Raw genomic sequence first — 13,383 nt, forward strand, 5'->3', positions numbered from 1 at the left:
TACCAAAAGGGCTGTACGCAAAATGTTTGTGTATATAAAAACACAGTACAGAAGTGTTCAGAAGCAATTACCCATTTACTGGGTATTCAAACATCCTTACATCGGGTGTCTGAGTACCCAATAAATGTGTACATAGCACGTTTTGTGTATATGCTTTATTTAGACAGTCCAGGCATACACAATAAGTAGGTTTGCATGTGCAGATGCTGCATTTGGTTTTATTAGGATTTAGGTGGAAAAGTTGTATGTGGGTGCAGGTTTAAGGTTTACTTTTGAAAATTTGTCTTTGTTCAGATGCTTTTAAAATCTACACCTTGCAGGAGGGCAGTCTAGGACAAGAAGAACCTTTACACATTTCTGGCACAAAGTATGCCTTTCAGCAAGGTTAGGTTTGACGCTTGGACAAAAACTAGTTTCTTTCTGATCACTGCAAGATTTTATACTGATCTTGTGACGGAAATCGTATGTTCAGGGCAGAAATTTATGTGGGAAATTCAGCTAACCCTTTCATCCCGTAAGAATCCCACAGGGTCCCATAAGGAACATGATAACAGCTCCCTCTGTGAAATGAGCTATGGAAGTCTGCTCTTCATTAGAGGAAAAGAGACAGGAGGAGAGACAAAAGTCTCTTTATTACAGGAAAACGCAGAGAAGCAGACTTTAATATAAGGAGAGGTACAAACCTAAACTTTTCCATTGGCTTAGTATGAAGTCACGGCTAATATTCTTGAAATGGAGAGGCTAAAACAGAGATGGGATATAGGAGGTGTGATAATAAAAGAGCCCCATCTTGCAGAAAAATATATGCATGTCAGTTATCAGAGCACAGGTGCCAAAGTGTTACAAAGAAACGTGAAATAATTTCCTATTCTATAATAAAATTATTTGCTGCATCAATGAAATGCTTTTTAGCATGTAGTGGAAAACTGGAAATAATGAACCCTAAATGCTCTTACTTGCATTCAGCATGTCCCCTGAAAGGTAAGGAAGAATGTCTCAGTCACGGACATTGAGAGGTGGTTTCAAAAGGGAGAGGCTCGCTACAGCCTAAGCACCTGGAGCTACAAGAATTTGATTGCATATCTGATTCAATTCGATGTTTATTACTCCAGATTGCACATGAAGACTTAAAGGCCTTAAAGTAATGTTAAAGAAAATGTAGAAAGAAAAGCTTCAAAGTGATCATTAGTCCAAAGTAATTTCAAATCTAGTAAATTGTCTTTGCAGCCCCGGGTGGAAGCTGGGACAGTCTTATACGAAACAGAGGTGCTGCATTTTGCTGAGGACCTGAAGAAGTGGAAGGATAGATATGTTGTTATCAAAAATGACTACACCGTGGATTGCTTTGAGACCAAAGAGGTAAACGCTTCTTCCTGCTATATTCTCCTCTGCTCCCCAATGAACCGATACCAGTTTGATTTGTGGCTGCTGCTGCTTTTCTTTTAGGAGTAGCAGAGCAAATATTGTCCTCAGACACACAGTTCCAGCCTCGTCGAATTGGGTGGAGGCTGCGGGTGGATGTCTGAGGGTGGAACGAAGCGCTTTTCGTTGGCCAGATGCATTTGCAAAAATTAACCTATCATTTTAACAGCACTTTGAACTTTCCTTCACAGAACACTTCTTATTTGTACGTCATTGTAATACGTCACCGTGCTTCTGGAGTTGGATTTTAGGCAGCAATTTTTTGGTTACTTCAAGCTTTTGGTTGCTTCACTGCAGTGAAGCTTTTTGTTTGGCAGCTGCTCTAGGGCTAGTAGTCAAACTAGTTCTGGCCTTCAAATCAAACAAATTTGGCTTAGAAGAAAATCCCATACTTTCCCCCTCCCTTGCTTCCCCAGCTCCTCATCGTGGCTGATCAGCACTGAGAGAGTATTTTTAAATATGCTTTTGACATGTTTCAGATTTGAAATGTCCAGGGTATACATTTGAAATTCAATCTGAGAGAAACTTTTCCCTTTGAGGACTATCCACATGCACTAGCTTTGTAAATGAGTTGTCTATTTTATGTTTTCGCTATCCTTAAATCTTTATTTTGACTCCCTCTATCTTGATTTTCCAGGCCTACCAGAAAGGACTCAGCCCTAAATATCATATTCTTCCTGCAGGAGGCAAAGTACTAACTTCAGAAGAAGATTACAATTTGCTGTCTGATAAACATTTTCCAGATCCTGTTGGTAAGCACTGGTAAAAGTTGAATTGCCAAACCTCAAGCTGTTTTCTTTGCACAAATCTCTTTTTGGCCAACTTTGAGGCTAGATTTTGAAACAGGGTAATAGAAGATGCATGCAGTACGTTTTATGAGTCAAAATATAATTCCAGAGTGGACATACATACTAGATGCTGTAAGCTGATGTTTGGATACATACTGGATCCTTTGTTTTCAATATCCATACACAAACACTTTGGAAGCTCTGCAGAGCAAACCCGGAAGCAGATTCAAAACCACAATACTATTTTTCCAGTGCTTTGTTAATATTCCTGGTTTATTTGTTTCCATTTTTAGATCTCAGTTGCCCGTGTTGATTTACACTTGACAATATATCCCACAGAGAGGGCAGGAAATGTTGCTGATTTTATTATTTCTTTAACTGGAACCGCTGCAATTGCTCCTGTCCCCACCTCCAGTCCGTGAAGACGGAGAAAATTCTGGGTCTAAGGAACGTGTTCCAGAGTCAAATCTGGAAAATTTGGAACCACATAAGGAAAGGATAAGGGCACAAGTAGACCAGTATCTTCTCTTTTTTTGAAGTCCTGTCTCATACTACTTAAGGTTACGACTGCTGTAACGCGTCCTGTCAACGCCCTTTCCCAAAGTGGTGCTGGTGGCCTCAGTTGGCAGAAGGCAGTGGACCTTGGGGGGGTCACTGCCACTCCACAGCAGGCACCGCGGGGGTGATGGGAGGTGACCCAGTGCCGGTTGTAGGCTTCCTGTGGGTTTCTCTCTGCAAATAGCTCCTTTTATGGCCATTTTGCCCCTTTGTACAGTGCTGAAGCTTCGGCTCCACAAGACTTCTTCTGAGAGGGACTTCTTATGGCAGGAATCTTGATGCAAAGTATGAGACAAAATTATTTTTAATAGTTGATCCATAGATGATGTTGTACAATAGCCCGTGGGCACAAGAACCCAGTTCGGCCTGAAAACAAACTGGACTTGAAGATACTTTACTCTTTCTTTGCTTTACCTCCAAGAACTTGAAATAATAACTCAAAAGGTAATGTTGCAGTTTTTCCGTTTGAAGACATTAGAGATAGGAAAATAGTTGCTGTGCCTGTGAGGTTTAATGCAACTTGTTTCTACACACTGTGTGAAAGAGATTGGAGTTGCCCAGTTATTTATTTGCCATGAAAACCTTGTTCCCCAGCAGCTGCAGTCTGACAAAAGGATTGGTTTTGTATTCCTCCACAGGCACAATCCAACAAAAGCTTTGATTCTCGACGGCTGTAGACTTTGTCCTGACAATAGTTTGTTGGACAATTTTTCCAAAAGTGTGTATTTTATATCTCGCTTGAATACAATGTAAGAGAGTACCAAATTGCTGCTGTGTAATACACAGAGGTGGTTGGTGCCTGCTGAGTTTGCAGGTCCAAGGTCTGTCAGGCTGCAAACTCATCTCGGTGGCCAATTGCTTGGATCAAGGTAGAGAGACGGCTGAGTTTAAGATCTGAATTTTTCGTCTGTCATACCTTCCTGCTTGCCAAGAATAACTGTTTTAACTGTTCTTTCTCTGCTGTCACTATAGCAAGAAAAGAGCTGTGTGAACACCCCGAGAAGTCAGTAAATTTTAAACTGGGATATCTGTATTTTGTGTAGGTTCCAATGAGAAGGAGGTTGCCCAAGCCTTTGTCCAACTGCCGAAAGAGTTTCCCGTGTACCTGTGGCAGCCGTACTTCAGGCACAGCTACTATTGCTTCCCGGAGCCCGAAGCTCAGAAGCAGTTCAGTGCAGTGCTGAATGATTGTGTGAGACACTCAAACCACGGTAAGCACACAAATGGTTTCCTGCTGTATACCGTTTACCCTGGTGCACCTTTAAAGGCCGATTACAATAATTATCTTGCAGAAAAACGAAAGAAAAGCAGTAGTCACTTCCTTTTTGAAAGATGCTTGTTTTTCAGTGCCTTGAGGAAGGCCTATATTAACATAACCCCTTCTTGCTTTGCTAGGAGCTAAGTGAAGTTGGATTTGAGCTGTAGTGTGGTAAGTTTGGATACAAAACATGGTAATTGCTTAGAAAGTGGTATTCCACTCTTTGTTGGCTGATCTAAAACCATTATCATGATACAAAATCACATGAAATGTTTACTAAATATGGTGGGTCAAACTCTCACCTGGATCTGCAAGCTTGGCAAATGCATCGTAGGTATAGTAGACCACGTTTGTACAGTGTTGAAGGAAGGTAGTCTCCCCATACGTTTCTGTAATGTTCTGCATAAATCACCAACAGTCAAACATTTTATGTTTTTTTGAGTGTTTTTCTTTAGACAGCAACTCATACATCCAGCTACGGTTAACTCTTGTAGTTGGGATGTGAATGGTGTGTAAGACACAATACTGATGGGTTTTAAATCTCGCTTCCTGAGTACATAAGACTAAAAACCTTTTAAAAAACAAACTTATGACTTGCTAGGATTATAAAAACAACCTTGCTCCTGCGGAATTTGAAGAGCATTTATGAGCTGGGTCCTTCAGACAAAGAAGTGCCTTCCTGTTTCTCAGATGAAAGGGCTGATGTGATTTTTCTTTTTCCATCAAGCTGATCTGACTCTCTATTTGATGTCCAAGCTTTTCCATGGCCTTTGTGTAGCTTTTGAGTCCCGTCTGCTCCTCCTGCCCTTGGTGAGAGATGAGAACGCTCAGTGACTTCTCTAGCAATGTCAGCAGCTTGAGCCTCACGCCCATGCTTGTAGATAAATGTAGTGTGTCAGCAGTTGTTTCTACTTGCAGCTCCAGTGTCTCCGAATGTTTTTTTAGCTGTCACTCCTGTCTCCTTGTCATCCTCTTCACCCCATTACCCTCAGACAGTTGTCTCGTACCGTCTTCTCTGCATCCTTGTCAGCTGCCTTCCCTTTTCCCATGTCTCCACTGCCAAAGATAATCCTGGCCTCCTTTAAGACTTGGTTCCCGTTATGGAAACAAGAATTACTCTATTTCTAGCCCGTCCCCTAAGATATGCAGTTATTTGTGTAGTGCTCCATGGTGGCTGGTAGCAGGTGCGTCCATTGTAGGCCTCTGCAGGAGTCTCTGTCCTGTTAGGAAGCAGGTGGCATACGCTCTCCCGAAAACCCGTAGTCCCCTGTTTTGGCTAATTTGCAAGCTCTCGCAGAGATTAGTGAGCCAGAACGTGCCTTTCTGTCTCGAGTTGTTGTGTACAAACCTGAATAAGCGGCTCAGGTGCAATTCGCACTGCTCTGCGTAGGTGGGACAGGCTGGCAGCTAAAACCCCCCATGGTAAGCAAAAACCCCGTCGCAGGGACTGTAAGGGCTGTTTTATGACTAGAGTAACGTAGCTTGAAGGCCTCAATCTAGGAGGAACACACATTCACTTGGCACTTTCACATAGGTTGAGTCTGTAACGATTGAATAAATATTCCATATATAGCTGCCAGATGAACCCAAATTCCCACAGTGTTCTTAAAGGAAACGTTTGCCCCCGTGGCTTATAATTCTGATTAGCCTGTCCTTTTAGCTGCAGTCGTACAGTATGAAAGCGCTCCAGCCTTTAAAAAGCGATCCCTTTGTTCTACAGAGAACTGCAGAATTTGGTAATGAGATGGGGATACAATCAAGTTTTCCTGGCACTATAAGTCTTCCATGACTTGAAGCCTTTTCATTAGGCTTGGATTTTTCATTTCCCTCTTCTCAAGCAAGTGCAACAGGCCTGACCAAGCTTTTGGCAGCTTTTTTTTTTTTCTTTAAACTAAAGTTCAGCACATCACTCTAGGGGACAATTCTGAATTGGCATAAGATGGGACTAGATGACCTCATAGGTCTTTTCCATCCCTAAAGCCTCAGAGTCTGTGTTTCATTATATTTCATGTCTCAGCTCTTGCTAATTTATGCATCTGTTCCAGGATTTATCCCCCTTGACTTCTCCTGCAGTCAAGTTTTTATCTGATAGAAGATTCTTAACGACATTAGAGTACCCTTGTCAAGGCTCATTCTTTCTGCTCAACAGACTAATTAGTAGATAAAGACAATCAGGAATACCATCTACTGTTACACCAGTAAAAAGGAATCGGTTTTAATAGCTAACGAAATGCAAGCTATTATTTTCTTGGATTTCTTGGGATTATACCATATCCTAGAAACTTAGATGCTATGGGTAGAAAAATGATCACTGACCAGCACCTCAAAAACCTTAATTCTGTCCTGGAAAGTGAACTTTCTCAGGGTTTTATTTAAACCTTCTTGTTGATTTATATTCTTTCTCTCATAAATGAAATATGTTATTTTACAATTGGCTTTTAAAGTTGGTATGAAACCAATTACATCACAAAAACCAGGCATGTGAACAACTTCAGAAGGTAGTAGACATGTGCAGCAATATTATGAGTAATAAAGCTCTTGATATGAAAATTAGCTGTGTTCTTCTCAAAGAATTGAAAAGAAAAAAGAAACGTGGAGAAACTTGCAAGTTTAATTGCATGTAAAAATAGCTCACTGAAAACCTTTCACAGATTTTGGGGGATAAGGAACGCCAGCTAAGGCACTGCTCTGTCCACCTCTTCTGAAAAGTGCTGTGTTAACTTTTGCCAGGGGAGATTTTGGCAAGAGCAGGAGAAAGACAGATGTAATATCTGGTCAGGAGTTGGCTTACGGTCTTTTCTATAAACTGTGACTAGGAGTTCTGAAAATGAATGCATCGTGCTGTTTTTTAGGAAAAAATTCAAAGGAGTCTTTGGTTAAAATGTTTACTTTCTCCCAGGAAGCAGCGTTAAACCTTTTGTGCCTACTAGCTGTTGCTAGCTGAACAGTAAACTTCAGTGAATCGGCATGTGGTCTTGACAAGGGAGCTGCCCTGGTATTTAGGTATTTCCTCTCTTTAGAGTCCTTCTTTGTAAATAACTGGTCCAGCCTGTGTTTCTGGGTTTTCTGGTCAGAAATCATGGTCAGAAGAATAATTACAATAGCATTTGGGTTTAGTGATCGTTTCTTGCAGGTATGAGTCAGATAGATGGATTGTGGGTTTGTCCTACCTCCTAAAATGAATATTTGTTCATAGGACTTTGTATTAATTGATGAATTTGCAGTTCCAGGGGACAGTGATGTCCTTCATTATCAAGGTAGATGTTTTGCACCCTTCTTGAGTACAGTTCAGAGAAAACACATTTAAAAACTTTACGGTGTGCCTAAACCAATCAAAACGTGATTGGTCATGGTATTAAAAATATTCTGGTAGAACTGGATTAGATTCTGTGAATTAGCCTGGTTCTGAAAGTTAATTAACCTAAGTACAGAAGTCATTCCAGCTCAGTGATTCATTTGGGCAACTCCCATTTTGATCACTGTAATAGATCTGTGTAGTTGGCTTTCTTGATGCCTCGGGATTTTGAGAGGAGACCAGAGGCCTTATGGGTTTTAAGTCATGAGGCTGTGTGATTAGGGGCTAATCTCCGTAAACAGAAAGTCCCCCAGTAACCTCGTCTGTGCAAAGGGAGCATTCTGAGCCGGCTGCCCCAGGGCTGTCCAACAGAGGGATCAGCTCACCATCCGGATAGGGAAGGACTACAGGTGGGAAAAGGCAAGGATCAAATTTAGCTTACTTTAAAACTTAAAATGAGAACAGCATATAGCTGGGGTTTTTTTTTCCCTATACAAGCTAAGGATCTCAAAATTGAAAATAAGGTTTCATTTCCCTGTCTTAACGCCTTTTGTAATATTTAGGCTATATCAGATATCAATCTCGCTTGTCATTTGAGGTTTCTCCAAGGCATTCCTTGGCTGGGGCAGCTAATGAGGTTGTGTTCTGTGCTCCATCACCTTCATGCTGCCTTTGAGAAAATATCCTTCTCCAAGTTACAGTCTCTCTAACTATACCGAGGACAAAGAGGGGCTATGTGAATTTCTCTGAGAAATGTCTGGGACTCATCTTCCCGTATCAGCTCTAGGAGATTAGTTCAATCACAATTTCACTTGACTCGTCCCAAAGAAAAGGAAAAAAAAGAACTTGCATGTGAAGTATCCTTTGAATTACACACTGGAAAACCTATTCATAGCATGGCACTTCTGGGGCTGTCACATTGTTGGCTTTTTATTGGGAGCACATCGGACATTATTCATACAGAGGACGAACTTGGCATTTTGAGAGCTTTGTAAAGTTCTTGGGCCAGGATCCTGTCTTGTTTGTCTTTTAAGTGCTGTGCACTGACTGGGCTTACAAGGTGACTAAAACTGTAGTTATCCTACCCTAGAAGCTTGCAGGGATCTAAATGCAAATTGTTGATAGATTTTGTGAATCTCTGGGCTCTCTTTCCTCCTCTCTCCATGGCCCCATTGCTATTCCTTCTCTGCCATGCTTCACTGCAAGGAGCTTTTTTTTTGGAGGAAATCTCCTTTAGGGTGGTTTAATCAGTGAGGTTAGCATGGATTTCGGGATCCATGTGCGTGTAGAAGAGCGCTATGTCATGAAAAGAGTTCAGGTGTCATGTGACGCTGGCTGAGTGCCGTCTTGGCGGATAGATGTCCTACCTGTTGGGGATTCATCACATCCACGTATGTCTCGCTCCTCGCCCATATGCTAACTTGGGAGTGGTGAGGGACTCGGTCAAGGGATTGACCTCTCCCTGACACAGAGCTGTGTCTTTCCCCTGTTTTGTTCTCCTGGTGAGTACGGTCTGTCTGATTTGCCCACTTAACTGGGAAGCATCCCTTCCTGGCTTAGCTGTCGGGCTCTAGGTGGACCTAAGTACTGCAGAACGCAAGAAATGGGGCTAATGATAAAAATCTCTGCTCTGTATAATTCTTTCCTGGAGCAACGTTTTCAGACTTGGCTGCCTAAATTTAGATACCCAAATAAGGAGGCTTCTGCGGCGTTGAGACTCTATATCCCCCGCGGGTCCTGTAGATATTCCATGCCCTTACAGTCATCCGTATGAACGACATTTAAATAGTGCAAATCAGGTAAACAGATTTGAAATTAGATCCCAAGTTTGGGAAATTTTATTCTGATTCTCCTTTATTTGCCTCAGTTTGTAACTGTCTCTATAAAAAAGCTCTATTCGGAAAGGGAATCTGAAGATTTAAAGCAGTGCTGAGGTCCCAGAGGAGCCAGTCAGTTGCCTTCACAGGAGTCTGGGTATTAGCAGTCATTGCAGTGGGTCTGAGTTACAACGAAACTTGCATTTCTGTCCTCCCTTTTCTTCACCCTCTATTCCCAGTCCAGATGTGGGCTGTAGCACGCAATTCATTTGTTTGCTTTTATCTCCATTATCCCTCCACTTTTATCCATGGATTAGACTTAGTCTTGTTCCTTCTCCATCTCTGTTGGCTCGGGGAAAAGTAGTGAAACGGCAAGAATTCCACACCTCAAGTTTTGGGGGAAATTTTTGCTAAAATTGCTATCTGTCTCAGCCACTTGCTCTGTTTGGTGGAGTGTGACCCAGCACAGGATGGTAATAACGAAGGAGATGCTTAAAGTATTAACAGTGCTCAAATATTTAGCATTTTCATTTTTTTAATCCTTTATGTGTGTATGCCCTATAACATAGCCTGAAATGTCCTCTGAATATTATTTTATTTTATTGTAATTTTACTAGGTCTTCTCATTTCCTATGTGAGGTTACCAGCTATTGTGTTTCCTTTGGTATTTTGCTATTAAAAATGAGGAAGCTGGTTTTCCTTTTGGTGCTGGCTTATAGAGAAATCTGTGTGATAAGAAGGAAAATACTACTAGCTAATTATAGGAGATTCGCAGTTTCACTTTACAATTTTATATTCTTTCACTTGGTTTAATTTCACATCCTCATCTTGATAATCACCTGCACGATACAGGAAGCCAAGTGGCTTCCAAATCCATGTGCTGCCATCTCAAATTTCACCATAAAAGGGAAAAAGAAATACATTAGGCAAGAGAGAAACACAAAATATACTCGTAACCTTATGTAGGGAATTCTGTCAAATCTTGGCGATGACAGAAGAAGAAGTAAGATGCCTTCAGATTTTTTTTTCTCTTTCTCTAACTTTTATAGTTGCCACTAGCTGTGTCCACATTTCCTTTTTGCAACTATAATTTCAACAGGCAGGTGTTTTCCTCATAATTATTTCTAGCCCTTCTAAGTTACATGTGTTAATACAAGGCTAAACGACTCTTGGGGTAGAATTCAAAATAATTATTCAAGTTGTTCCTTTAATAAAGGTTGGGAAGATGACATCAGACACTTCAGCTGAGGGAAAAGTTGTCTGTATCAGGAAAAATACTGACTTCCTTAGATATTTTCTTCTTTTGGCCTCCTTAGACATTTTCTGCAGATAGGATACTCCTCCTTTTACCTACTGCCTCGAGATAACATGGAGCTTGCTGTCTCAGGGCCTGATTTTGTCCTGTATGTCCTTGTCCATATATAGAGCAAAGCAGCTGCCAAGAGTCCAAATGGACTTTGGAAACATTTTTGAGTCTTCCTGTGGCAAATGGAGTGGTTTTCCTTCCCTGGAGAGGGCAGCTGAAGAAAAGGATTTTCATGTTGCCTTTTTCGGAAAAGATGCAGGAAGAACAATTAAGGAAGAATTGAGTGGGAAATTCTGTGCCCTACAACTTTTCTTGACAGTGAAGAAAAATGCCTTTCTGTAGCAGGATGAAAGCCAGACCTTGCAGAAGGTTGGCGTGATGGTTAGGGGGTAGGTCAAGCCCTTTGCTTACCTGACTCAAACTTGGAACTTGAATCTTGACTTGTCTCATTGTAGCTGTTGCATTTTTTGTATAAATGATTTAATCAGCTCTCCCCTGCTCCAGATGGGTGGCTGTGACAATGTGTGGTCTATGGTAAACGCCTCTCCTTTGCACCGGCAAGGTATCTGAGGTCCGTATGGAGTTTTCAAAACTGGTGTGTTAACTTCTGTAGAAGTATTAATGTTTTTATAATAGTCAGAACCATTTTGCTATAAATATCTTTTACCAGGCCTATAGGGTGCTACAAAGCCTATGAAATGTTTTGGGACCCAATTTGGCATTTTTTGTATGAACGAAGGCTTGAAATAAGATATTTTTTTCCTCCTTCCGGCATGTTTTTGTTATGCAACATCAGTTCATTCATTCAACTTGGGTTTTGCTTTTCCCGTAAGTCTTTCTTGGTTATACTATAGTTTGGATTTTCAGTCTGTAGGAGACATATTCATTCTGAAATTTCAAGATGATTAATATATGTAAAATCCTGATTGTGATTGTATTCTTCCTACCTCTTGCCACCTCTGCACCGTGGCTTGATCTTCATTTTCTCGTCAGTGTATTACGAAGCATGGTGTGATACTGGAGATCTTCTGAATGCAGCCCACCACCTGACCCTGTTTTAGTAGCTGTGAAGATCCTCACTTGTAGGTGTGTAAGACTCTATTCAGGCTACAGCTTCAAAGGTCAGGGCAGAAAAAATCTCGTCTGTACCTGGAGTATGGTAGATGGTTTGTAAGGCACATTGAGATCCTTGCAGAGGAAAGATGCTGTGATTCCTTTGACATGTGTATATAGTACGCTTGTGTTTTAGACTCCAAAACATGAAACTACCATTTCCAGCAGAGGGAAATAACTTGTAATCTGTCTCTTATTGCTGTAGACAGCTTTAATACAGGCATTAAATACTGCAAAACAAATATTTTAATCAAATTAAATCAATTAGTTTGATGTTCTCTGAAGGAACTTGCACTGCAAAACTTTATTTGCTATAAATAAGCGTATTACTGCAGGGCTGTATCCTGTTTGGAAGTGACCTCATCTAGTTTCTGTTAGCAGTTAGCAGTTCTACACCACATGATCTATGAATAGTATGATAGTAGAGTGCTCTTAGGAAAACATCTGAGCTGTGACACTGAATGCTTCTCAGGCCCAAAACATTTTACTTTGCTTCAGTCTGGGTATGCAATAATGCAACAGGACTCCACTTTGTAGAACTAAACCGCGTGTCCTTTTATTAAGAGAATTATTTCTGGAGGTGCTGCAGCTGTGTTACAAGCCCTTTGCAAACTATCTTTTGCCAGGGTCCAGTTCCCAAGCTTTTCCCATCTCCCTGGGTTACACACGGATTGATTTGCTTTGGTTTTCTCAACTGCTCTTCCCTTTGATCTGGGACCGTTTGCTTACTTTTTGGAGATAGAAGGTACCAAGAACTTTACTTTTTGGAGCTGAGGCCCATTGCCTTTCTTACCGGCTGGCTGTACTATGCTCTTAAAGTGTGCTGAGAGCTTGGGTGGCTGCTTTTTGCCAGGTGGTACTGTGATGCTTGGCTGGTCTTGCCTAAGCATTGAGCCCTCGGGAGCTGGCTGCAGTGGGCTCTCTGCTAGCTGTTCTCTTAGCGTCCCCGCATCCTATCCATCATCCTCCACGTGATGATATTACTCGTGCACCTCCCAGGAGAAAGTTGCTCATCATTACATAGAAACTGTATGAGCAACAGACAATACTTTTTTGGAGGCCCTACCCACAGCAGATCACTCCTAGGTGGGTATTGTCAGACATACTAGAAAAAAAATGCTATTGTGGCAAACCTGTGCTCGAAAGATCACTCTTAGACCAGGAAATCTGCATCGTTCTTCATCACACTCATTTATTTTTTTAGGCATCCCCTAACTGTTGTGCTGGAGGGTTGACAAAACGATTCTTTAACTGTGTGGAGCAGCTCTTATTGCCGGATGCTCCCCCGGCAGCCTTCACCCCAAAGTCTACCTAGCAGTGTACTTGCTTTAAAGTCCCCATATGAAAAGTGGAAATGGCCTGAATACTAGTTCAATGAGGCAGCACCAGATGAAAGAAAATAAATAACCTCTTCTTTCAGCAGCCTCCCTCTGTTTTGTGTGTGTGTGTGTGTGTGTGTGCGTGTGTTCCTTTTAACCAGCTCTTGTTTTAAAAGAGCTAGGAATTACGTGTTTAATGGAAACCAGAGGGAACGCAGTAGTCCAGACGTGTTTCAAAGACGCAAGGAGAGAGGGGAATGACTTGGAAGAGTAAGACAATTGGGCAAAATTTAATATGCATTTCCCAGCATGAGAACTATTCTGGTGAGGGTGATGTCCAGTGGAAATAGTAACTGGTGCAAGCACCACCTTTCTGAGACCGTTAAAACCAAAGACAAAGCACTGAAAGTCCCAAACTTTTCTCAGCTTTACCCACATCCTACTCTTCTGTTTGTAGTATCACAAGAAGCTAGACCCTTGGCAGATATCTCTACAAAGAGAGATTTT

General features: G+C 41.5%; 1 protein-coding gene across 1 annotated transcript in view; it reads left to right on the plus strand.

Annotated features, from left to right (window-relative positions):
* The window catches only part of NIBAN1 (niban apoptosis regulator 1), a 63,422-nt gene that overhangs the window by 26,826 nt on the left and 23,213 nt on the right, over positions 1-13,383 (plus strand). Inside the window, exons 3-5 of the mRNA XM_068953532.1 lie at positions 1,228-1,359; positions 2,060-2,174; positions 3,812-3,979. Coding sequence (XP_068809633.1) covers positions 1,228-1,359; positions 2,060-2,174; positions 3,812-3,979 — 415 coding nt within the window. The remainder of the gene's footprint in view (positions 1-1,227; positions 1,360-2,059; positions 2,175-3,811; positions 3,980-13,383) is intronic.

Source organism: Struthio camelus, chromosome 8 (genome assembly GCF_040807025.1).
Source record: "Struthio camelus isolate bStrCam1 chromosome 8, bStrCam1.hap1, whole genome shotgun sequence".
NCBI lineage: Eukaryota > Metazoa > Chordata > Aves > Struthioniformes > Struthionidae > Struthio > Struthio camelus.